Here is a 24651-nt window from a genome sequence, read left to right as displayed (position 1 = left end):
TACAAGGAGTTGAAACCACGTGGGACGTCCCACCAACTAAACAGACTCCTAGTATTTGGTAGGAGATTATGCATAGGCTTAAGGTAAACTATCCTCCTTAGCTCTCCTGTCCAGAGAAAATGCTTATGGCCTATGGAAAACGAATTAGGAGAGATAAAAAAAATTACTTAAGAATTGAAGTAACCAATTGTTTACCAGACTGCCTGATGGCTTGTGCATAATGAATTGATTTGCGCACAATATATAGAATCACTAGCATAGGCTATCTTTACAGTGGAAACGATCTACTTTAGAAATAAGAACGAGGATTACATCAATAAACTTCAATTATATAATAAATTAACATTTGATATGCTCCTTATGAAGCCTGTAGGTCTAATAGCCTAGACAAGGCCATGTTTTAATATAAAACATGCTATCCAAATGTACTGTTTTTTTGCCTTTTCATGCACAAACAAACAGAAAACGTGTTCCCTATAGATGCTCCAAATGAAAAAAATAAAATGGTACCGACAGATTTTTGACAGGCCTTTCTTTTTGTGGCTCAAGCATGACAGCATGGCGACCATAAGCATCTCCCAAACAATACTGGATGAATTGGAAACAACACCAAGGTAATACAGATTTAAGCGCCAAAGGTGACACTGCCAAGGCACCACTTTTATTATTTGAAGTGATACAAAAACATTGACCAATTCAAGTCAGAGCTCTGTTTTATCGTCACTCAAATATGAGTGAAATATAAGCTTAATACATATATCACACAATACATTTTACCTAACATTGGCAACACAGTAATTTGTGAATGCCCAACATATTTTAACGCACTTTTTGTTTATGTGCGCTCTCCCAATACTATAACAAACAGATCAAGTTGAAAGTTGTTAAATGCTGCCACCCATCTTCTAAATATTGCAACTACACATTGCATGAATCGTACACATTTTTTTACAATCTGCAGCCAGGCAATAAACCGATAGGACTGAGCCATATAGCCTATATAGGCATATCTATCTAACAGTTAAACAATAAAACATTAATTTACAGCATAAATCATGAAATATACTGGATAATATTGAGGGAAAACAATGCACAATGACTGTGTAGGCTACTTTAGATAATTAGGTGTGATAAATGAAAACGTTTTCACCGTTTCTAATTGTCAGGCCTACAGACTTATAGCGATGTATTTGTCAAATGCAAGTCTGTGCAATTCCAGTCCTGGAGGGCAGAAACACTTTTGGATTCTGTTTCCACCTGTAGTTAATTGCAATTACCCATGAGGCCTCATTTATAAACGTTGCGTAGACCTACATACCAAATATATAGGCTACCCAAAAACATGCGTGCGCCATTTAAAAAAAAAAACTGAACTTTACCTGCGAATGTTCTTAGCTTTCGCAAAGTTAGACCATGCGTACGCACAGTTTCTAGTGGTTGGATGAAGTATTGCATTGCAAGCAAGCAAGCAGCGGAGTATTTCGAGCAAATGGGGGATATGATGACGTGCTACCTTCATAACAAACAAAACAAATAATATAATATATATGATTCAGTTATTTGCTGTTAGTGAGAAGAGTGAAGATCCATTTTTCTGCAACTTTGCATTCTAAAAATAGATATTTCGTATGATGATTGCAGAATAAATGCCTCACCTTTTCTGACTGTGACGGTTTCATAGTCACGAAGTATTCTGCTCGCTGGTCACCATAGCTGCACCCACCTGTAGCACGCGTTCCAGCAGGTATATTTCACTTGTCACCCCCAAAGCCAATTCCTCCTTTGGCCGCCTCTCCTTCATGTTCTCTGCTGCCAATGACTGGAACGAACTACAAAAATCTCTGAAACTGGAAACACTTATCTCCCTCACTAGCTTTAAGCACCAGCTGTCAGAGCAGCTCACGGATCACTGCACCTGTACATAGCCCATCTATAAATAGCCCAAACAACTACCTCTTCCCCTACTGTATTTATTTATTTATTTTGCTCCTTTGCACCCCAGTATTTCTACTTTGCACACTCATCTACTGTCAAATCTACCATTCCAGTGTTTTAATTGCTATATTGTATTTACTTCGCACCATGGCCTATTTATTGCCTTTACCTCCCTTATCTCACCTCATTTGCTCACATTGTATATAGACTTATTTTTCTACTGTATTATTGACTGTATGTTTGTTTTACTCCATGTGCCGTGTGTTGTATGTATCGAACTGCTTTCCTTTATCTTGGCCAGGTCACAGTTGTAAATGAGAACTTGTTCTCAACTTGCCTACCTGGTTAAATAAAGGTGAAATAAATAAAATAAAAGTACCCCATAGGCTGTCTGATTAACACTCCAAACAGCCTACCGACCCCTCTGAGGCGTCCGCATGGTCCTAAAGCACACTATCTTCATTTGGTATTACATTCCAATGATAAAACCGGGTGGACAAAAATGCAATTTCAGAATGTGGGAGGGACGTTCCCCCTTCGCCTACAACGTGGACCCACTTTATCGTAGTAATTAGATTTCAAGTAGCCAATTTTACTCCATGCGATCCGATTCGGAAGCGCAGTTTAATGGTAGAACAAATCCTTTTCCATTTACGTGTTTTTAGGCTGTATATGTGAATACCCTACTGTAATTTCAAATGCCTCAAGTAAACAACATTTAATTTATAAATATAATACATAATACATATTGTCATGCAGAATAAATTCCTCCCCACCTTTCCTGGCCATGATAGGTTCATATTACAGAATATGTTTTAACCTACAACAAATTACCATGCGCATCTCTCATTTAATTGGGCCTATTAGGTAGGCTATTATTTCAAGTATTTTGCTCTATGCATTCAAAAGGGAGCGTGGTTTATAATATAGCCTACAGTAGAATTCAACAGATGAACAGACAGTTGATCTTTTGTTTTGAAGAGTGTAGGATACCACTGTAAATAGGGCTACTAGGTTTTACATTTTGTCGAGCTGCTAGACAACGTTTCAGAATTTGCGGGCAGTGCAGCATATTTAGGTTTGGGGAAAAAGTAAATGCAAAACTTGTTTGAATTCAAACGATTTGTTTACAGGTCCACAACAATTTGCAATTGTTTTTTTTTTCTTTTAGAAGCGGTCAGATACAGCAAATGTCACTGTAAAAGTTTAAAACATTCTGCCAACACCTCCAGAGACATTTGATCACGTTCGCCATTGCTATTTCCTTTACAGACTGCCCTGGCCTGATTGCAATAGAGAGAAATAGTAGCCTAATGGAGTCCTTTTGTAGTCACTAACTCTGCCATGGTTTGTTGGACAAAACCTATGAGGAAAATGAATGGTGTCTTCGTATGGTTTTTGGATAAACCCTGAAAACAAGGTCTGTGGCGGACACAGGCTTATGAGATCTTATACGTTTTGTTCTATGAAATAATCTTCATCAGCTAACTTCACTTTTTGAAGAATTGATGTTATAAAAAAAGCACATTAAGCACATAAAGGCTTCATAATTCATAATGGTCATGTTAACCGCTATTATATCATAGAACAAAACGAGTAAGATCTCCTAAATTTGTGTTAAGGATCGGACCCTTTTTTCCAATTTTCGCCTAAAATGACATACCCAAATCTAACTGCCTGTAGCTCAGGACCTGAAGCAAGGATACGCATATTCTTGATACCATTTAAAAGGAAACACTTTGAAGTTTGTGGAAATGTGAAAGTACTGTAGGAGAATATAACACATTAGATTTGGTAAAAGATAACACAAAGAAAAATACATGTTATTTTGTTAGTTTTTAAAACAATATTTTGAAATGCCAGAGAAAGGCCACAATGTATTATCGCAGTTTTGGGGCAATTTAGATTTTGGCCACTAGATGGCAGTAGTGTATGTGCAAAGTTTTATACTGATCCAATGAACCATTGCATTACTGTTCAAAATGTTGTATCAAGTCTGCCCAAATGTGCCTAATTGGTTTATTGATACATTTTCAAGTACATAACTGTGCATTCTCCTCAAACAATAGCATGGTATTCTTTCACTGTTACTTACAATGTCATGCTAATCACATTAGCACACATTAGCTCAACCATCCTGTGGGGGGGGGGGGGGGGGGGGTACACCGATCACATAGAGGTTAACATCAGACCCTATTTTCATAATTTATTCCAAAACCCTGTTCTTTCATTTACATTACATTTACATTTAAGTCATTTAGCAGACGCTCTTATCCAGAGCGACTTACAAATTGGTGCATTCACCTTATGATATCCAGTGGAACAACCACTTTACAATAGTGCATCTAAATCTTTTAAGGGGGGGGGGGGGGGGGGGTTAGAAGGATTACTTTATCCTATCCTAGGTATTCCTTAAAGAGGTGGGGTTTCAGGTGTCTCCGGAAGGTGGTGATTGACTCCGCTGTCCTGGTGTCGTGAGGGAGCTTGTTCCACCATTGGGGTGCCAGAGCAGCGAACAGTTTTGACTGGGCTGAGCGGGAACTGTGCTTCCTCAGAGGTAGGGGGGCCAGCAGGCCAGAGGTGGATGAACGCAGTGCCCTTGTTTGGGTGTAGGGTCTTTCCTCATTTATCTTTTCCCAGGGATGGCTGAACAAACCCCATAGTTAACTAATTTCTGGGTTTTAGGACTACAAGCTGGCAAGCTTTATAGAGCCCCACAGTGGAGGTGTCATAATACCCATAAAACCTAGTGGTCAAGAGGGAAATTATTCCAATCGTTTTTCCACCATTCATTTTTCCCATAGGGGATTTTAGAATCATTTAAAATAAGGGCTGTGTTTCGTGTAGGCTTATCCTGGCGTGACGTTTTGATAACCATGTAACTCTCTCTCGGATAAGGTGACTTTTATCAATATATTCGTCTCTATTTACTCTCAGATTCGAAAATGCTAATTAGCATCAACGTAGACATGCAAGACTACAAATCCCTGCAAGGTCCTGCACGTTATCTCTAGCTGACACCTTTGCTAACATGTATTGTGTCAATTTAAAACTTGCACAAGACAGTTCACAGAATTGTCAATTTAAAGAGATTTAGCCAATTTATTAATTACTACATTTAGCTAACTACATTAGATTGTTAATCCAGAGATTCTTACCTTTGCCTCGATTCGGTAGTCTCGTCCAGATCATCATGGCATTTGTAGTTCTTTATGATAGCCACATTAGCAGCTAATTAACATTTCATTTTTGGTGGGTAAATACAGGCAAAAATATTGATAAAAGTCCTTGTCCAAGAGAGATTTGTTTTCAAAATATCATGCCAGGGTAAGCCTACACAAAACACAGCCCTTATTTGAACTGTATCTAAAATCCCCTATGGGAAAAATTAACATTGGAAAAACTATTGGAACCATTTCCCTGTTTGACCGCTAGATGTTATGGGTATTATGACTCATACTGTGGTAGGGAAGACCGGAGATGGTTGTAACACTGGAAAGTGTAACAATGGAAACTCCAATCAGGAGCAAGGTAGAATCATCTGATTCCCTATGTACATGCTCAGTTTAGTCCTGAACCCTCATGTGAAAAAGCAAGTCCCTGTGATAAATTCTTTAGATTCCATCGACAGAAATATGATTTTGAGGAAAGAAAGTCATTATTTTGACACATTTGTTTTTTCTGATGGCATCAACTGCTTTGTAGTTTTATTCACCAAACTTATATCTGGTTTATAAGCAGTCTATGTAGAGATATTTAATGCATGTTAGCAATGGAAGCTAGCTAATGTCGGCATGGGTCAGGATTTTATTTTAGATTTTTTTTCTCCCCAATTTCGTGATATCCAATTGGTAGTTACAGTCTTGTCCCATCACTGCAACTCCCGTAGAGACTCGGGAGAGGCGAAGGTTGAGAGCCATGCGTCGACCCTGCCAAGCCACACCAATGTGTCAGAGGAAACACCTTACAATTGGCGACCATGTCAGCGTGCATGCGCCCGGCCCGCCACAGGATTCACTAGAGTGCGATGGGATAGGGACATCCCGGCCAGCCAAACCCTTCCGTAACCCGGACAACGCTGGGCCAATTGTGCGTCACTTCATGGGTCTCCCGGTCGTGGCCGACTGCGACACAGCCCGGGTTCGAACCCGGATCTGTAGTGGTGCCACTTGGGAGGCCCTAGTTGTAACAACTTGTGAGGAAATCTTACACCGAACCCTGAGTAAAACATAATGTTTTTGGTACATGTTTTCTTATACTTTCACCATGACAAGGTCATGAAAAAGAAAGACAGACAGTGGAGTACCTCTCCACAGTTTGAAAAAGGATGTAGCAGATCATGTAGCAGAGCAGGGGAAGTCAATCAGATCAAAGTTGTACGGCATATGTCATGTCACTCTGTACAGATGCTACAAAGAGAGAAGGAAGCTACTGGACAGGAGCGTGTACGGGCCATTGAAGAAAATGGTGAACTCAGCCAGTGATGACTGTTTGAGGATGAAGCCCGGAAAGACCATGACCCCTGCTCCAGCTGACACACTGGTCTTGTCAGCTGCCTCCCAGGTCACCTCTACAGACACCGCTCAGGCCATTGTGCCCACAGCTATCAAGACCACCACTCCAGCTGCCTTCCAGGCCACCTCTCCAACTGCCTCCCAGGCCACCTCTCCAACTGCCTTCCAGGCCACCTCTCCAACTGCCTTCCAGGCTACCTCTCCAACTGCCTTCCAGGCCACCTCTCCAGCTGCCTTCCAGGCCACCTCTCCAACTGCCTCCAGGCTACCTCTCCAACTGCCTCCCAGGCCACCTCTCCAACTGCCTCCCAGGCCACCTCTCCAGCTGCCTCCTAGGCCACCTCTCCAGCTGCCTCCCAGGCCACCTCTCCAGCTGACTTCCAGGCCATCTCTCCAACTGCCTTCCAGGCCACCTACAACTGCCTTCCAGGCCATCTCACAACTGCTGCCTCCAAAGCCACTTCTTCAGCTGCCTTCCAGGCCACATCTCCAGCTGCCTCCTAGGCCAGCTCTCCAGCTGCCTCCCAGGCCACCTCTCCAGCTGACTTCCAGGCCTTCTCTCCAACTGCCTTCCAGGCCACCTACAACTGCCTTCCAGGCCATCTCACAACTGCTGCCTCCAAAGCCACTTCTTCAGCTGCCTTCCAGGCCACCTCTCCAGCTGCCTTCCAGGCCATCTCTCCAACTTCCTTCCAGGCCACCTCTCCAACTGCCTTCCAGGCCATCTCTCCAACTGCCTTCCTGGCCACCTCTCCAACTGCCTCCCTGGCCACCTCTCCAGCTGCCTCCCAGGCCACCTCTCCAACTGCCTTCCAGTTCATCTCCCCAGCTGCCTCCAAAGCCACTTCTCCAACTGTCTTCCAGGCCACCTCTCGAACTGCCTTCCAGGCCATCTCTCCAACTGACCATATGTGACATTCCAGGCCTTGTCAAAACAGGTGCCACCACTACACCCACCAATGTACTGGCTGGGTTCAGGTGCACTGGCATTTGGCCAAACAACCCTGATATATTTCAGGAATGTGACTATTTCAGGAATGTGACTTTGCACCCTCCCTTATCACTGATCGTCCTGCTCCAGCTGACACACTGGTTTTGCCAGCTGCCTCCCAGGTGACCTCTTCAGACACCACTCAGCCCAATTTGCCCCTGTGCCCACAGCTATCCAGGCCACCTCTCCCACTGCCTTCCAGGCCACCTCTCCAGCTGCCTTCCAGTTCATCTCTCCAGCTGCCTCCCAGGCCACCTCTCCAGCTGCCTCCCAGGCCACCTCTCCACCTGCCTCCCAGGCCACCTCTCCACCTGCTTTCTAGGCCACCTCTCCAGCTTCCTCCCAGGCTACCTCTCCAGCTGACTGCCAGGCCACCTCTCCAGCTTCCTCCCAGGCTACCTCTCCAGCTGACTGCCAGGCCACCTCTCCAGCTTCCTCCCAGGCTACCTCTCCAGCTGACTGCCAGGCCACCTCTCCAACTGCCTTCCAGTTCATCTCTCCAACTGCTTTCCAGGCCAGCTCTCCTACTGACTATATATGACATTCCAGGCCTTGTCAAAACAGGTGCCACAACACCCACCAATGTACTGGCTGGGTTCAGGTGCACTGGCATTTGGCCATACAACCCTGATATATTTCAGGAATGTGACTTTGCACCCTCACTTGTCACTGATCGAACTGCTCCAGCTGACAAGTTGGTCTTGCCAGCTGCCTCCCAGGTCACCTCTTCAGAGACCTCTCAGGCCACCTCTCCAGCTGCCTCCCAGGCCACCTCTCCAGCTGCCTCCCAGGCCACCTCTCCAGCTGCTTTCCAGTTCATCTCTCCAACTGCTTTCCAGTTCATCTCTCCAACTGCTTTCCAGGCCACCTCTCCAGATGCCTCCCAGGCCATCTCTCCAGCTGCCTCCCAGGCCACCTCTCAAGCTGACTGCCAGGCCATCTCTCCAACTGCCTTCCAGTTCATCTCTCCAACTGTCTTCCAGGCCAGCTCTCCAACTGACCATATATGACATTCCAGGCCTTGTCAAAACAGGTGCCACAACAACCACCAATGTACTGGCTGGGTTCAGATGCACTGGAATTTGGCCATACAACCCTGATATATTTCAGGAATGTGACTATTTCAGGAATGTGACTTTGCACCCTCACTTGTCACTGATCGTCCTGCTCCAGCTGATACACTGGTTTTGCCAGCTGCCTCCCAGGTCAGCTCTTCAGACACCACTCAGGCCAATTTGCCCACTGTGCCCACAGCTATCCAGGCCACCTCTCCAGCTGCCTTCCAGTTCATCTCTCCAACTGCTTTCCAGGCCAGCTCTCCAACTGACCATATATGACATTCCAGGCCTTGTCAAAACAGGTGCCACAACAACCACCAATGTACTGGCTGGGTTCAGGTGCACTGGCATTTGGCCATACAACCCTGATATATTTCAGGAATGTGACTTTGCACCCACACTTATCACTGATCGTCCTGCTCCAGCTGACACACTGGTCTTGCCAGCTGCCTCCCAGGTCAGCTCTTCAGACACCCCTCAGGCCAATTTGCCCACAGTGCCCACAGCTATCCAGGCCACCTCTACAGCTGCCTTCCAGGCCACCTCTCCAGCTGCCTTCCAGGCCAACTCTCCAGCTGCCTTCCAGGCCACCTCTCCAGCTGCCTTGCAGGCCACCTCTCCAACTGTCTTCCAGGCCACCTCTCTAACTGCCTTCCAGGCCACCTCTCCAGTCACCTCACAGGGCAACTCCCCACATGTATCAGGCTGTGGCTGGGAAACACCTTGTTACCCTTCTGATTTCAATCCAGTTGAATCCCTGCTGCTCTCCGGGGATGTGCAACTTAATCCTGGGCCTAACATCACCGAGCCAGCGATACTCACCGGAGTGGAAAGCAGGGGATGGCCTCGTCCACAGATCATCGCCGCTGTGGAAGTGGGTGAGTGCTATCGTCCCATGGTTTCTCTCGATTCACCCAGCTCCAGGATAGATTTGGACTCTTCAAACATACCCAAGCCGCTATATGCGATCCCTGACTTTGCTTCTGGTACGCAAGCTGTTTTAAGTAGTTCCTCACATCCAGTGCAAGCGGGAGGGATTGTTAATTCCGCTACCGAACTGCCCCTAATCAAAACGAAACAAAACGGCCTAAACCCAGCTGTCAGAAAACACAGAAAATGTAACTTTTTTCAATGTGTCAATCACTCTCGAGTCATCTGGGACCCACGGGCTAAGCCCAAGGGACTACTAGGAGGGCACTTGAACATTCGTAGTGTCATTCCAAAAAGTGATCAAATTCAACATCTACTCACAGACTCCAACCTTGACTTCCTCTGCCTCTCAGAGACATGGCTCCATACAAACTCTCCATGTGCTGCTTTGATTGTGCCTGGCTACAATGTTTTCAGGAGAGACAGGATTGAAGGAAGAGGAGGGGGTCTGATGATTTACATTAAAGAACATATCCGATGTAAACAAATTGAGTGGTCATGTGATAATGAACTAGAATGTATTGGCCTGAACGTTACACTGTCTCCCCAAATGTCCTTTACCCTTATTGGAATGTATAGACCACCTTCCACCAAAAGTGTGTTTTTTGATCAGTTTAATAACATGCTTAGGGAATGTGATTTTGGGAAGGAGGTCATCTTAATGGGAGATTTTAATATTAATTATGAAGACAAGTCTTGTAGGAAAACCCTCAAACGGATCACTAATACCTTTGACCTTACACAGCTCGTTAAAGGGCCAACCAGGGTGACTTGTTGCTCTAAAACACAGATTGATTTGGTGTTCAGTAATAAACCAGAGAGAGTGACTAAATCATTCAATATGGTTACTGGGCTATCTGATCATAATTTGACACTTATAGCCAGAAAGTTGTCTAAGAGCAGGTTTAAGCTCTCTACTGTTAGAAAGCCGGATCAACTAAGAATACCTAAGAGTGAATTAAACTATTTTGAAAAAGCAATTAATGGAATTAACTGGAATGATCTCTTGTCCTATACAGACGTGGAAGCTGATAGTGAGATGGATGAAATCATACCTTGAAGGCAGAACTCAGTGTGTCAGAGTGAGCAATGAGCTGTCGCCCACTCTTAGCTATGATGTGGGCGTGCCCCAAGGGTCAATACTGGGGCCCCTCCTGTTCAGCTTGTACATTAATGATCTGCCTTCCGTCTGCACTGGGTCTGAAGTTCAAATGTATGCAGATGATACAGTGATATATGTGCATGCAAAGAGCAAACAACAAGCTGCACAAGAACTCACTACTGTAATGGTCCAGGTTACAAAGTGGCTCAGTGACTCGTGTTTGCATCTCAATCTGAAAAAAACTGTTTGCATGTTCTTCACAAAGAGGGCAACAGATGCTACTGAGCCAGATGTCTATGTGTCAGGGGAGAAGCTCCAGGTGGTATCTGATTTTAAGTACCTTGGAATCATACTTGATTCCAACCTCTCTTTTAAAAAGCATGTGAAAAAGGTAATTCAAATAACCAAATTCAACCTAGCTAATTTCCGATTTATACGAAATTGTTTGACCACAGAGGTAGCAAAACTGTATTTCAAATCGATGATACTCCCCCACTTAACATACTGCTTGACTAGTTGGACCCAAGCTTGCTATACAACATTAAAACCTATTCAGTCTGTCTACAAACAGGCTCTCAAAGTGCTCGATAGAAAGCCCAATAGCCATCATCACTGTTACATCCTCAGAAAGCATGAGCTCCTGAGTTGGGAAAATCTTGTGCAATACACCGACGCATGTCTTGTATTCAAGATCCTAAATGGCCTAGCTCCCCCTCCACTCAGTATTTTTGTTAAACAGAAAACCCAAACATATGGCAGCAGATCCACAAGGTCTGCCATGAGAGGTGACTGTATAGTTCCCTTAAGGAAAAGCACCTTCAGTAAAACTGCTTTCTCTGTGAGAGCTTCCCATGTCTGGAACACACTGCCATCAGACACACATAACTGCACCACATATCACACTTTCACAAAATGCATGAAGACATGGCTAAAGGTCAATCAGACTTGTGAACATAATCCCTAGCTGTGTATTGCCGCTTTCCATGTTGTCTGTTGTCTGTAGCTTGTGAGGTGTGGAAACACTGTTGTTTTTATGGATTTTGTCTTGTTGCTTTTTGTTCTATGTTGCTCTGTCTGTATGCTACATCTTGCTTGTCCTATGTTGCTCTGTCTGTATGCTATGTCTTGCTTGTCCTATGTTACTCTGCGTGTGCTCACTGTTCAATGATTGTCTATATTGTAATTGTTTTTAATAACCTGCCCAGGGACTGCGGTTGAAAATTAGCCGGCTGGCTAAAACCGGCACTTTTACTGAAACGTTGATTAATGTGCACTGTCCCTGTAAAAATAAAATAAACTCAATAAACTCAATGTACGCCCCTTCCCAAAAGCAGGGCCCAGGAAAATTACAAGGGGTAGGAAGAGGGGAAAAACTGTGATTTTGACGGATACAACCGTCAAGCAGGCACTGGAAGAAGAGCATAAAAAGTCTCAGACACACACCACAAACATTCAGGTGTTGGTGTTTAGTTTAGCCTAGTTGTTGTATGGTTGAGAAATACCATTTAGAGGGTAAAATAATACATTTTATTATTTAAGTTTATTATTTCTGCCATACAAAATGTTAAACATGGCAATGTTGCTCTCATGTTCTCAGTAAAGGTGTTTAATAATTAGTCGCATGTCATGATTTATGCACTTTTTATTATGTTACAATTCATCCCAAGCACTGTTACTAACCTAGACCATTGGGTAAATTGTAACACTTCACTACTTGTATTTAAGACAACACCATGCATTTGCAATTTGATTTACATATATAATAACCACACCAATTTGTAAAGGACAGCTGTAGGTTGTTTGTGTCAAGTTTCGAATACACTACCATAAACAATCTCTGAGAAACTGACGAAAAGCTGAAAATTGTTACTACCATCCCGTCTCCCCTACTCCATACATTAAAAGCATGCAGCAAACAAAGGCATTATTGCCAACATAAAAGTTGAATGATGGGCGTTTTTCAGGCAGTTTTAATGCTAGTTCACCTGCGCACAGTTTCGGGGCCGGTTTGATTTATAAAGGGAAAAATGCATATGTATTGTGTGCGCCAAGTTTCTAAATATTAATATTTTTTTACATGCAGTCTTTAAAAAAAATGCAGCATGCCTTTCGAACAGTCATCCTACTCGGATTTCCAACTCGGGAGTCGGGCCTCTTTCTAGAGCTCCGACTTTCCGACGTGAAGATCACCGACACCATAATTTGGTTTTTACCTCGGCATCAGTTATTCAACGTCGCCATGACATCGCCTACAAGTGTGATCGGAGAAGCAGTCTTCGCCCATCTTGTTCATATTGTACTGTCTTTGATGGCACAATTCCAAATGACATCACATCCTGTTCATAAAACGTTTTTTTCACACGACGTCCGGGAGTGGTCAAAATATCCGCATTTGCGGCTGGTAAGTGAAATTTGTCCTCTACGTTAGCGTTCCCATGGTGTATACCGGATAACAGCCAAGAAATACACCCAACTCATTACGAGGTGAGACGTTTGCTATCTCTATGCACTTTTGTAGAAGTATGTACAAGTGGAAATCGATATCAGAAGCGGGTTTTGATTTATATCTTATATTGGTCAAACATACCAAAGTTTGCGCTAACGTCTTTTGATTGACAGATTCTCATCCAATATTCGGTTGACCACAGCTTTCTAATTTGTATATATCCAATCGAGAGCTGCTCCTTGAGAGAAAGTGGCGGGTCTAGAAAAGTAGCAGGAAGAAAGTATCAGAAGTCTCAAATCAATTAAAAAAAAAAATCTATTTGGATTTTGGTAGGGGTGCAACTTTCACTAGGGGAGACGGGAGACATGTCCACCCAGTTTTATCTTTGGAATGTGATTTTGGGGCAGTAGTTAGGGCACTTAAAAGGGACATGCGTTTAGCTGCATTATTTTAAAAATACTTTTGGCTATGGGGAACTTATGGTCTTATAGTTCCTGAGAACAATGTTTTATTATGCTTTTAGTTTCTGTTTTGGAACTGACAATAAGGCCTATTACATTGTGGGAATGTTTTCTCTGGTTTTGTAGCAATACATTGTTTATATAATTTTTTTATAATTCATATTTGGATCCTCGTTAGCTTTTGCAGCAGCTACACTAGACATGATGCCTTCATTCAGTTGATGACACAGGAGGTTCTCACACACACTTATTTTTTTTCTTCTGCTTCTTGTGGTATGCTTGATTTATACATCCATTTCATGATCTACTGATATCATTCCTTCAGATTATTTTGACTATGGTCCTTGCTATCTGGGGTCCTTGGGATGTCTCTACTCCATAATAATGTTAAAAGAAAGACGCGCTTCAACAGAGGACAAACACACTTTTTTACTTAGCGACTGCATAGCGAGTCGGAGGTTCATTTAAAAACTGCTGTCAGCACTCAACTCCGTGGAGGAGGTACTTGGCTAGGCACATGTTTGCTTTGCTTCCCAACCTATTGGCTGTGAAGGTGTGTACTGAAAGTGCAGTAGGCTAGGCCTACATAATTTTGCCCTAGAAGGCTGCCACACCACTGCTGCCCTCATTAATGAAATTATAGGGGTCAGCCTATGTTTCAGTCAGCTGCCATTTTGAGATTGGCTGTTTTGTCAACCTTTTAGGTCCATGTGGATCTGTTTTGACATTATATGTACATATGTATACAAAACCCTACCTTCTTTCTCTGGACACTTTTGCAACTTAAATGTTTTAGTTTTGTAGGCTAATTTACATGTTTGTGTCCAACTGTAGGAAGTTCTGGTGTTGGTGGAGGCGGTTTCCGTTAGTGTAGTAGCTGCAAACAGTGTCCAAATCCAAAGATGTCTACCGGAAAGAGTAAGAACCAGAGCTCTCTGGTGCTGCACAAGGTGATCATGGTGGGAAGTGGAGGTGTCGGGAAGTCAGCCCTCACTCTGCAGTTCATGTATGACGAGGTAAGAGCGATAAGTCTAGTCCTTACCAGACTCCGTACATTGCTCCCTTTGTAGAATGTGGTCTGGACGCCCAGGCTAAAGAAAGACTTGGGCAAGCTACCACTCAAACCTCCAATACTGCTTTTCCATTGAAAAGAGTTTACGATTCTGTAAATAAAATAATTCCCTCACTCCTTCCTAACTCCTAGTTTGTGGAGGATTACGAGCCCACCAAGGCAGACAGCTACAGGAAGAAGGTGGTGCTGGATGGAGAGGAGGTCCAGATTGACATCCTGGACACAGCTGGACAGGAGGACTATGCTGCCATCAGAGACAACTACTTCCGGAGCGGAGAGGGCTTCCTGCTAGTCTTCTCCATCACCGAACATGAGTCGTTCACCGCCACCTCAGAGTTCCGGTACGTCCACTCTGATAGGCCGATTTATAGTACATCAAACACATGATCAACTGACCAATGACAGGCTATGCCTTACCCATGTACAATATAGGGCCAGGACCACATGACCTAACCTGGAAATATTCTGGCTATATACATGTATTTAGTTAGAAACATTTAGTGCTTTATATAAACTTTAAGCCCTTCAGGAACATTCACTGTCTTCTTGATAACAACTCCAGTGTAGATTTGGCCTTGTGTTTTAAGTTATTGTCCTGCTAAAAGGTGAATTCATCTCCCAGTGTTTGGTGGAAAGCAGACTGAACCAGGTTTTCCTCTAGGCTTTTGCCTGTGCATAGCTCCATTCCATGTATATATATTTTTTTTATCCTGAAAAACCCCTTAACGTTACAAGCATACCCATAACATGATGCAGCCACCACTATGCTTGAAAATGGTACTCAGTAATGTGTTGTATTGGAGTTGCCCCAAATATGACACTTTGTATTCAGTACAAAAAGTGAATTGCTTTGTCACATTTTTTGCAGAATTACTTTAGTGCTTTGTTGCAAACAGAATGCATGTTTTGGAATATTTGTATTTTGTAAAGGCTTCCTTCTATTCACCCTGGCCTTTGTGGTTGATTCAGTGTTTGAAATTCACTGCTTGACTTAGGGACCTTACAGATAATTGTATATGTGGGGTATAGAGATGAGGTAGTCATTCAAAAATCCTGTTAAACACTATTGCACACAGTGAGTCCATGCAAATTATTTTGGGACTTGTTAAGCACATGTTTACTCCTGAACTTATTTAGACTTGCCATAACAAAGGGGTTGAGTCAATAAGTATTCAAGACTTTTCAGCTTTTCATCTTTTAATGAATTTGTTAATTTCTGAAAACAATTCCACGTTGACATTTAGGGGGTATTGTGTGTAGGCCAGTGACATTAAATCTCAATGTAATAAATGTTCAATTCAGGCTGTAAGTTAAGTGGTGTGAATACCTTAAAGACATGTGTTTCTGGAACGTAATCACAAGGCAATAAATGTGTTCATATTAGTTGGCAGGGGTCTTTACGTCAACATTGTGTTTTGATGTATTTCTGATACTTTCCCCATCTGTTTATCCAGAAATCAAAGCCTTTACTTATGCCATCAAAAAAAGTATATCCTAAGCTTTCATTTGACACCTAATTTGATCTGCTCCTGCTAATTACACCCCAGTGTTAAGTTTTTTTTTTTTTTTTAGGACAGTGTTTAGATCCAACTGGGTCTTCATCAGGACTAATGTATTGTATGTGTCTTCCTAGGGAGCAGATTATGCGGGTGAAAGCAGAGAACGATACCATCCCTCTGTTGGTGGTGGGGAACAAGTCGGATCTGGAGGACCGTAGGCAGGTGTCGTTGGACGAGGTCAGGGCCAAGGCAGAGGAGTGGGGGGTGCAGTACGTGGAGACCTCAGCCAAGACACGAGCCAACGTTGACAAGGTATGTAACCAAACTTAAACATACTGTGCACTTCGCTACAGTAGGACTAGGAACAATACACCTTCATGTAATTTCTTTCTTAGGAGTTCTACATTTTTAGATGGGGGGGGTGGAATTAGGTTATAGGAATGTGTTTCAACACATGGGATACCAGAAACGACAAGCAAGCATGATTTTAAAAACAACCTTAACAGTAAAACAACTTTCAATGTAACTATATGGTTGAAATAATAACTGTCCATTCTTTTCAGGTATTCTTTGATCTCATGAGGGAGGTGCGAAAAAAGAAAATGTCAGAGAGCAAGGACAAGGGTGGAAAAGAAGGCAAGATCAAGAAGGCTTTCAAATGTTGTCTGCTTTGATCTAGGCCAGACCTTTCAGTCAGACACACAGAGCCAAACCAGACCAGAGCCTCCGCAGCACAGTGGCATTAGACAGGGACATGTTCATTAGGACATACTGTAGCAAAATGTTTCGAAACCTTTTGCAATGAAAAAAAAACAAACAAAAAAAGATTGCGTTTCTTATTGGACAATATATTACGTCTCCCTTTTGGAGCATTTTCTTCAGTTTCTTGCCTACTGAACACAACCCAGATCTACAGATCCTTCCCACTGAACTGAGCCTTCTGCCTTTAACACACGCATATCAAATCCATATACAATACCTCTCACATTGTGGCAGTCAGAGGGGTGGCCTTATCACTAACCTATGTTAGTTATGCAAACCATCCGTTGTGCCACTGTTGGGGACGGGTCCAGAGGGGACTGTTTAGATGAAGTGCCTCAACATTGATCGTGAATATATAGGTTATGATCGCAGACAATCACTCACTCGCACACTACTTAAATATGGCCTTGGTTTAATACTCACTTGTAGGAATAAGTAGCCTCATCACCAAGAGAAATTGGCTATGCTGTTTGATGTCTTACTGTTTGCACTGCAATCAATTTTATATTCCTACTTCCACTACTACACTATTTTTTAACTTTTTTTATTTATGGTCCACTGCATGAAAATCGGTCAGATAATTAAGTCACCGTATTCATAATCCAACATATTATCCACATGTAAAATCCAACATGTACTATATCCACATCATATGTAGTACCAGTCAAAAGTTTGGACACACCTACTCATTCAAGGGTTTATCTTTATTTTTACTATTTTCTACATTGTAGAATAATAGTGAAGACAAACTATGAAATGACACATTCAATCATGTAGTAACCAAAAAAGTGTTAAACAAATCCAAATATATTTTAGATTCTTCAAAGTAGCCACCCTTTGCCTTGATGACAGCTTTGCACACTCTAGGCATTCTCTCAACCATCTTCACCTGGAATGCTTTTCCAACAGTCTTGAAGGAGTTTCCACATGCTGAGCACTTGTTGGCTGCTTTTCCTTCACTCTGCGATCCAACTTATCCCAAACTATCTCAATTGAGTTGAGGTCGGGGGATTATGGAGGCCAGGTCATCTGATGCAGCACTCATCACTCTCCTTCTTGGTCTAATAGTTATTACACAGCCTGGAGGTGTGTTGGGTCATTGTCCTGTTGAAAAACAAATTATAGTCCCACTAAGCGCAAACCAGATGGGATGGTGTATCGCAGCAGAATGTTGTGGTAGCCATGCTGGGTAAGTGTGTCTTGAATTCTAAATAAATCAGACAGTGTCACCATCACACGACTTCCTCCATGCTTCACGGTGGGAACCACATATGTGGAGATCATCCGTTCACCTACTCTGCGTCTCACAAAGACACGGCGGTTGGAACCTCAAATCTCAAAGGACAGATTTCCACCGGTCTAATGTCCATTGCTCGTGTTTCTTGGCCAAAGCAAATCTCTTCTTATTGGTGTCCTTTAGTAGTGGTTTCTTTGCAGCAATTTGACCATGAAGGCCTGATTCACACAGTCTCCTCTGAACAGTTGATGTTGAGATGTCTGTTATTTGAACTTTTATTTTATTTATTTGGGCTGCAATCTGAGTCTGGTAACTCTAATGAACTTGTCCTCTGCAGCAGAGGTAACTGAGTCTTCTTTTCCTGTGGCAGTCCTCATGAGAGCCAGTTTCATCATAGCGCTTGATTGTTTTTGCGACTACACTTGAAGATACTTTCGAAGTTCTTAATTTACCACATTGACTGACCTTCATGTCTTAAAGTAATGATGGACTGTTGTTTCTCTTTGCTTATTTGAGCCGTTCTTGCCATAATATGGACTTGGTCTTTTACCAAATAGGGCTATCTTCTGTATACCACCCCTACCTTGTCACAACACAACTGATTGGCTCAAATACATTAAGAAGGAAGGAAATTCCACAAATTAACTTTAAACAAGGCACACCTGTTAATTGAAATGCGTTCTAGGTGACTACCCCATGCAGCTTTTTTTTTTTTGGTTACTGTTATTTCATAATTTTGATGTCTTCCCTATTATTCTACAATGTAGTAAAAATAAAGAAACCCTGAAATGAGTAGGTGTCAACTTTTGACTGGTACTTTTTTTTTTGTTAACACATTTTGTCGACTGTACTTTTTCTCCACAAATGTCAACGTTTCAGTGTTGCCTTTCTAATTCTACACTTCAAACTGAAGCATTAAACTAAATTACTGTTTGTATGCACACTTATTATGGGTTATATACAAACAGTTTTTGTGTTGCCAAATAAAGTTGTCTTTTGTAATGAATTCGCAGTGCAGCTCAGTATTTAAAAGTAGCCCCTGTACATCCTACATTTAAATGGAATTGACCCCAACCCTGCTGTCCAACTTCTGGGTCTGTCATCTCCTGAGTGTCTGTCTTATCAGTTGCCAGTCATTCAAGGTCAAAGGTGCTGTTCAAAATGTGCTTGAAAAGAGTGCGGTAAGGAGTTGCGGCCTTGTCACATGTGCTGGACTATTTGTTGCTGGTGTGGTTTGACTAGTGCCTTTGATGTGTTTTGAGGGCAGAAGAGCACCAAAAGGTTTTATGTTTATGAGTGTTGTAAAACACCATTCCAGTGCTGTTAAACTTGACTTTGACTAAATGGATGACAGAGGCCTTGTGGCCTTCAGTCTGTTAACACACTGTTGCAAAGCAGCAGGACAGGGTCATATCCATTAGTGCACATTGTAGCAAACCATTTTTGCTGCATAAAACTAAACCAAACTAGTGTCTCTTATTGGACAAGTCCGGGTAGTTCCTCCCTGTTTTAGCCTGTTTTCTTCCGTTTGGTGCTTAATGAATAGGATCCAGGTCAGCCTTAGATCCAGTAGCACACAGATGGCATGTCCCATTGACGGCTGGCTAACCTCTTCCCAAGTACATCCTATCTCACTGACACTACAACACCTATGGCCTGAGAAACCTCAGCTAGTTCTGAAGACCCTTCTAGCTTGGCAAGAGAGCCCTGACTCAAGTCATTCAGTCACTAAACACAGAATAAGAGACAAGCCACATCTTCATCAGACCTGTAGCCTCTCTGTAGATGTCAGGATTTTGCAATATCATGTCCTGCGGTCAGAGAGAAATATAATACAACATCTTTGCTGTAGCCTAGTTGAGTTGTTTGTCTCAGGATCATCAGCCACAGCAGTCTGAAATTGAACACTAGGTGGAGGCAGAGAATCTTGATAGAAAGGCAAGAATCATTTTTGTTTCCTTCTGCTGAACATGGACAACTAGGCCTGACTCACCAGTAGAGAGGGAGGTGCTGAGCATGTGACTTATACAGTCTGACTCCACTCCTTCCAGCTGACTGCCCTAACCTGTGTTACTGTATACATACTGTATTGTCACATCATAGAAAAGACTATACAGTAGAAATAGAATGGGCAGAATTCTAATTCAATGGTTGTTGATTCTATGGTGGTTGTTGCTGCAGTGTTCAATCTAGAATGGTGAATGTGGAAAGGCAAATGAGGCAGTGTTGGTGCTGTGTACATATTCACAGTCGAGGCATAGAGAGAAAGGACCATGTCAACAAAAGAATACAGCAGAAATTAGACTTTACTTACAGAACATTGGCACTTCACTGACATGATATGGCTCCTATTTACAACAAAAACACAGAGCATGTCGCAGACCAGGCAGAGCCCATTGAGACAATGGAGAATCTGATATTTACCTGCATTTACAAGTACAGTAGTATGAAAAATATTTCCCCTCAAAAGTGAAATTGTACATCCCTTAAGTTTTTGAGCAACTAAAAGATTGAGATGGATACATTCAATTTCTGTACAGCTTCACCACAAACATTACATTTGTACATCATCCTGATTGATCTTTAAATATATTTCACTAGTTCACAGATTAAGCTTATATTTACATCAGAGTTGTGCAGAATGTTGTACTATTACTAAGTGATGATGATGATGATGATAAGGTAGAAAAGCATCGCGCAATAAAAACAAAACATAGCACCCAGGTTTCCCTTGAAAAAGAGGCGTTTGACCTTAAATGGGACAACCTGGTAAAATAAACATTCCAGTGCCTCAGTCTATTTCATGGTGAAGTGGTAGACGCTGTCTAAGTCCCAAATGGCTCCCTATCTAGTGCACAACTTTTGGCCAGAGCCCGGTCAAAGGTAGTGCGCTACATAGGGAATAGGGTGCCATTTGGGACGCAGAGAGGCGAGTGATCTGATTGGGCCAAAGTTCCCCCATCGCACAACAGCTTTTGTAAACACACCGACTTTCAGTAGATACACGTCCTTTTTAAATCACAGAACCAACTCACGAACCATTGTAAACATTGTCAGCGAGGTACTGCACTGTAGAAGTATCAGCAACATTAAGTTTGACCAAGCCAACCAAGCCAGCTTTCTGATTTCAAAAGCACAATCACATCTATTGATTCAACCAGAAATCATGGGAATTTGTCAGTGTACAGAGCTTCATGTTGCCCGTCCCAATTCTTTCCACTGCCACTGGACTTATGGGGAGCACTTTTACACAGCATACATCTATTGCAATGCTTTCCCATAACAATCATTTCTAATTCCAGCAGGACTTTACACAAGTGGAAAAGTTTTGAACCTTTCTGTTCTTATAAAAATAACTTTGTCTCACATTATTTTAATTATGCCTTAATTTATAACATAGTAAATTTACACTAGTTACATCACACAAATCTAGATGACACCATATAGCTTAAATTTCCTATAGTGGTGTCTATATCCAACAAAAACGGATAAAATTATATACAATTCCAAAATCATTTTTGGGGGTCTAATCATACATAGCAGCAAATATGCTACACGTTCAGTTGAAAAGTGCTGTCCATTCCCAAGAAGCAAAAAGGGTTTCTTTTAAAAATATCAGAAGCAAATCTATAGCTTGAGCCTTACAGCTTTTCAACACATGGTTAATTTGAAAACATTTTCTTTTACTCACAAGGTTAAAAACCTATTGGTCCTGAAAGCTCAGTCTTTTTAATGTAATGTATGTACCGTCTGTATGTACTGTACACCAACTGCCTAAAATCCTGATGTACAGTACCATGGTAACAAACAAAAAAACAACACTTATTCAGAGAGCTCTGAATACCTCATATTCAATTTCAAAATCTGATGCAATGACACTTGATAAACCACCTATGTACTGTACCAACCCAATCCTGCACGGCAAGATCATTCTATGTTACTAGCAATAACAAAACCTGCATAGAAATACTACCCAGTTTTGGCCTGGTCGTATAGTATCTTCGAGAAACTGATGTAACATCACATGATGAGCCATCTCGAATCAAAGTTGAATAGCTGCCTCGAAAATAACAGCGACAACACCACCACCACGTGCCGAGCTCAATGACAGGTAATCAGCTAATGAGATGGTAAAGGGGGAGGGATGCCTCTCATAACCAGTGGAGGTAGCTGAGTGGAGGACGGCTCATAACAATGGCTGGAATAGAGTCAATGGCGTCAAACACGTGGTTTTCCATGTGGTTGATGCCATGCCAACGACTGCACTCCAGCCATTATTATGAGCCGTCGTCCCCTCAACAGCCTCCATTGTTTCTAACCTACCCTGCCTTTACCCTGGTCTGGAACACCTTCACAAAGGACTTGGAGCTGTAAGAACTTGCACTGGAGATGATTCCAATCCGCAGACTAATAAATATAAAAGCTCAAAAAGTACCCATCTGATCGAAACAAATCGGACAACCTATAGCCTCAATGAGAGAAATAACGAGATGATAAGATGAGTAGTACCATAGAGTAGAAGTCAGAGCGCTTTACTAGGACCTCACATAGAGGGTCAACCCACTTCTGAACGGATCTTTAGTTGGCGATGAATAGTTTTCCATTTAAAAAAGAAAACGGACTCTTAAGTCTATGGAGTAATCAAAGACAGAAAGACTAGTCTGTGAAGAAACCACTGATGTGACACCTGATGATGATGCACTGATGGGTTGAAAACAAAAGTCAGTCCACGTTCCATTGAGTTGTCCTGTTCATTATGAAGGTTTGTCTGAAAGTAATGACACTACAGCAATATAATCCAACCCAGCTACTGTTCTGTTTCTCACTTGTCCCTTGATCCGGGACACTTGCTAACATCCCAAATTCCAGTTGATCATCGTAACTTCTTTTCTTTTTTTCTTCTTCCGTTAATTCTCCAAAGTATCGCGTTTTGTCGTCATAAAGTGCAACGGTGCTTTGTTTCCCCTCCCAGGCCAGTTTGAGTGGTTGTCGGTAGTCGTCTCCATGGTTGTGACTAGTCTCTCTTGCCAGACTCAAGATGTGGGAAGAAACTATTGTAACTGAGACATAGGGAGACAGACAGACAGGCTGTGGAAGAAGAGGGTGGTGCTTAGGCCCATGCAGCCCTGTGTCAGTCAGTCAGTCCGTCCGTCCCAGCAGGTCTAAAGCCGACTCTGTCTCTGTCTCTACCTCTGGCTTTGTGGGCGTCAGAGACTCTACGGGTGTCAGGGGCTTTGTGGGCGTCAGAGACTCTACGGGTGTCAGGGGCTTTGTGGGCGTCAGAGACTCTACGGGTGTCAGGGGCTCTGTAGGCGTCAGAGACTCTACGGGTGTCAGGGGCTTTGTAGGCGTCAGAGACTCTACGGGTGTCAGGGGCTTTGTGGGCGTCAGAGACTCTACGGGTGTCAGGGGCTTTGTGGGCGTCAGAGACTCTACGGGTGTCAGGGGCTTTGTGGGCGTCAGAGACTCTACGGGTGTCAGGGGCTTTGTGGGCGTCAGAGACTCTACGGGTGTCAGGGGCTTTGTGGGCGTCAGAGACTCTACGGGTGTCAGGGGCTTTGTGGGCGTCAGAGACTCTACGGGTGTCAGGGGCTTTGTGGGTGTCAGAGACTCTACGGGTGTCAGGGGTTTGACCAGCTCCTCCTTGTACACCTTGAGGATCGCCTCACAGACAAACCTGTACTGGCTCTGGAAGCAAACAGAGCAAAGAGACCGAGGTTATATAAGAGTGAACAGTACTGATGACACCAAGGTTATAGTGTAACTAGATTCAGCCTAACAGCAGAAACATAGCTTAGGCCAACACATTCCTCTCTTGATAGATGCACTAGAATGACACGCAAAAATTGTCTTCGGATGTGATTTAGGCATTGACATGGACTCAGAACATCATTTTCTGTTGTTTGTCTATGAATAATTGTAATATTGAAAGTTAAAAACTGAAGAAAAGAATTCACGGAGAAAACGAAATTCAGATCCCGTAGAATTTTTCATGAACCATTATATTATCAGATATATTGACAGATAATCCATTAACTCAGCAAAAAAAGAAATGTCCTCTCACTGTCAACTGAGTTTATTTACAGCAAACTTAACATGTGTAAATATTTGTATGATATAAGATTCAACAACTGAGACATAAACTGAACAAGTTCCACAGACATGTGAGGGGGGGGTCAAAATCAAAAGTAACAGTCAGTATCTGGTGTGGCCACCAGCTGCATTAAGTACTGCAGTGCATCTCTTCCTCATGGACTGCACCAGATTTGCCAGTTCTTGCTGTGAGATGTTACCCCACTCTTCCACCAAGGCACCTGCAAGTTCCCTGACATTTCTGCGGGGAATGGGAATGGCCCTAGCCCTCACCCTCCGATCCAACAGGTCCCAGACGTGCTCAATGGGATTGAGATCCGGGCTCTTCGCTGGCCACGGCAGAACATTGACATTCCTGTCTTGCAGGAAATCACACACAAAACAAGCAGTATGGCTGGAGGCATTGTCATGCTGGAGGGTCATGTCAGGATGAGCCTGCAGGAAGGGTACCACATGAGGGAGGAGGATGTCTTCCCTGTAACGCACAGCGTTGAGAATGCTTGCAATGACAACAAGCTCAGTCCGATGATGCTGTGACACACCGCACCAGA

General features: G+C 42.9%; 2 protein-coding genes across 5 annotated transcripts in view; one reads left to right on the top strand and one right to left on the bottom strand.

Annotated features, from left to right (window-relative positions):
- The first annotated feature begins 12889 nt into the window (after positions 1–12889).
- On the top strand, positions 12890–19013 carry ralbb (v-ral simian leukemia viral oncogene homolog Bb (ras related)). 3 transcript variants are annotated; one of them, XM_014149903.3, is made up of 5 exons: positions 12890–13014; positions 14272–14453; positions 14642–14850; positions 16143–16320; positions 16572–19013. In XM_014149903.3, the coding sequence occupies exons 2-5, from the start codon at positions 14340–14342 to the stop codon at positions 16680–16682; spliced, it is 612 nt and encodes a 203-aa protein (XP_014005378.1). In that variant the 5' UTR covers positions 12890–13014; positions 14272–14339; the 3' UTR covers positions 16683–19013. The 3 variants fall into 3 exon arrangements, with proteins under 3 accessions (XP_014005378.1, XP_014005381.1, NP_001134153.1); XM_014149906.3 differs by having other exon boundaries at positions 12910–12931; NM_001140681.3 differs by lacking the exon at positions 12890–13014 and having other exon boundaries at positions 14335–14453; positions 16572–16820.
- A 1282-nt stretch (positions 19014–20295) lies between these two features.
- LOC106574264 (tyrosine-protein phosphatase non-receptor type 4) overlaps positions 20296–24651 on the bottom strand; it is a 35797-nt gene continuing 31441 nt past the window's right edge. For both annotated transcript variants that reach the window (XM_014150045.3, XM_014150046.3), the window contains exon 26: positions 20296–23695. In XM_014150045.3, the coding sequence (XP_014005520.3) occupies positions 23147–23695 (549 nt within the window). In that variant the 3' untranslated portion in view covers positions 20296–23146. The remainder of the gene's footprint in view (positions 23696–24651) is intronic.

The sequence above is a fragment of the Salmo salar genome, chromosome 16 (assembly GCF_965601325.2).
Source record: "Salmo salar chromosome 16, fSalSal1, whole genome shotgun sequence".
In the NCBI taxonomy this organism is placed as follows: domain Eukaryota; kingdom Metazoa; phylum Chordata; class Actinopteri; order Salmoniformes; family Salmonidae; genus Salmo; species Salmo salar.
The sequence above is the reverse complement of the archived record's forward strand: the minus strand, read 5'-3'. Positions and strand labels throughout refer to the sequence as shown.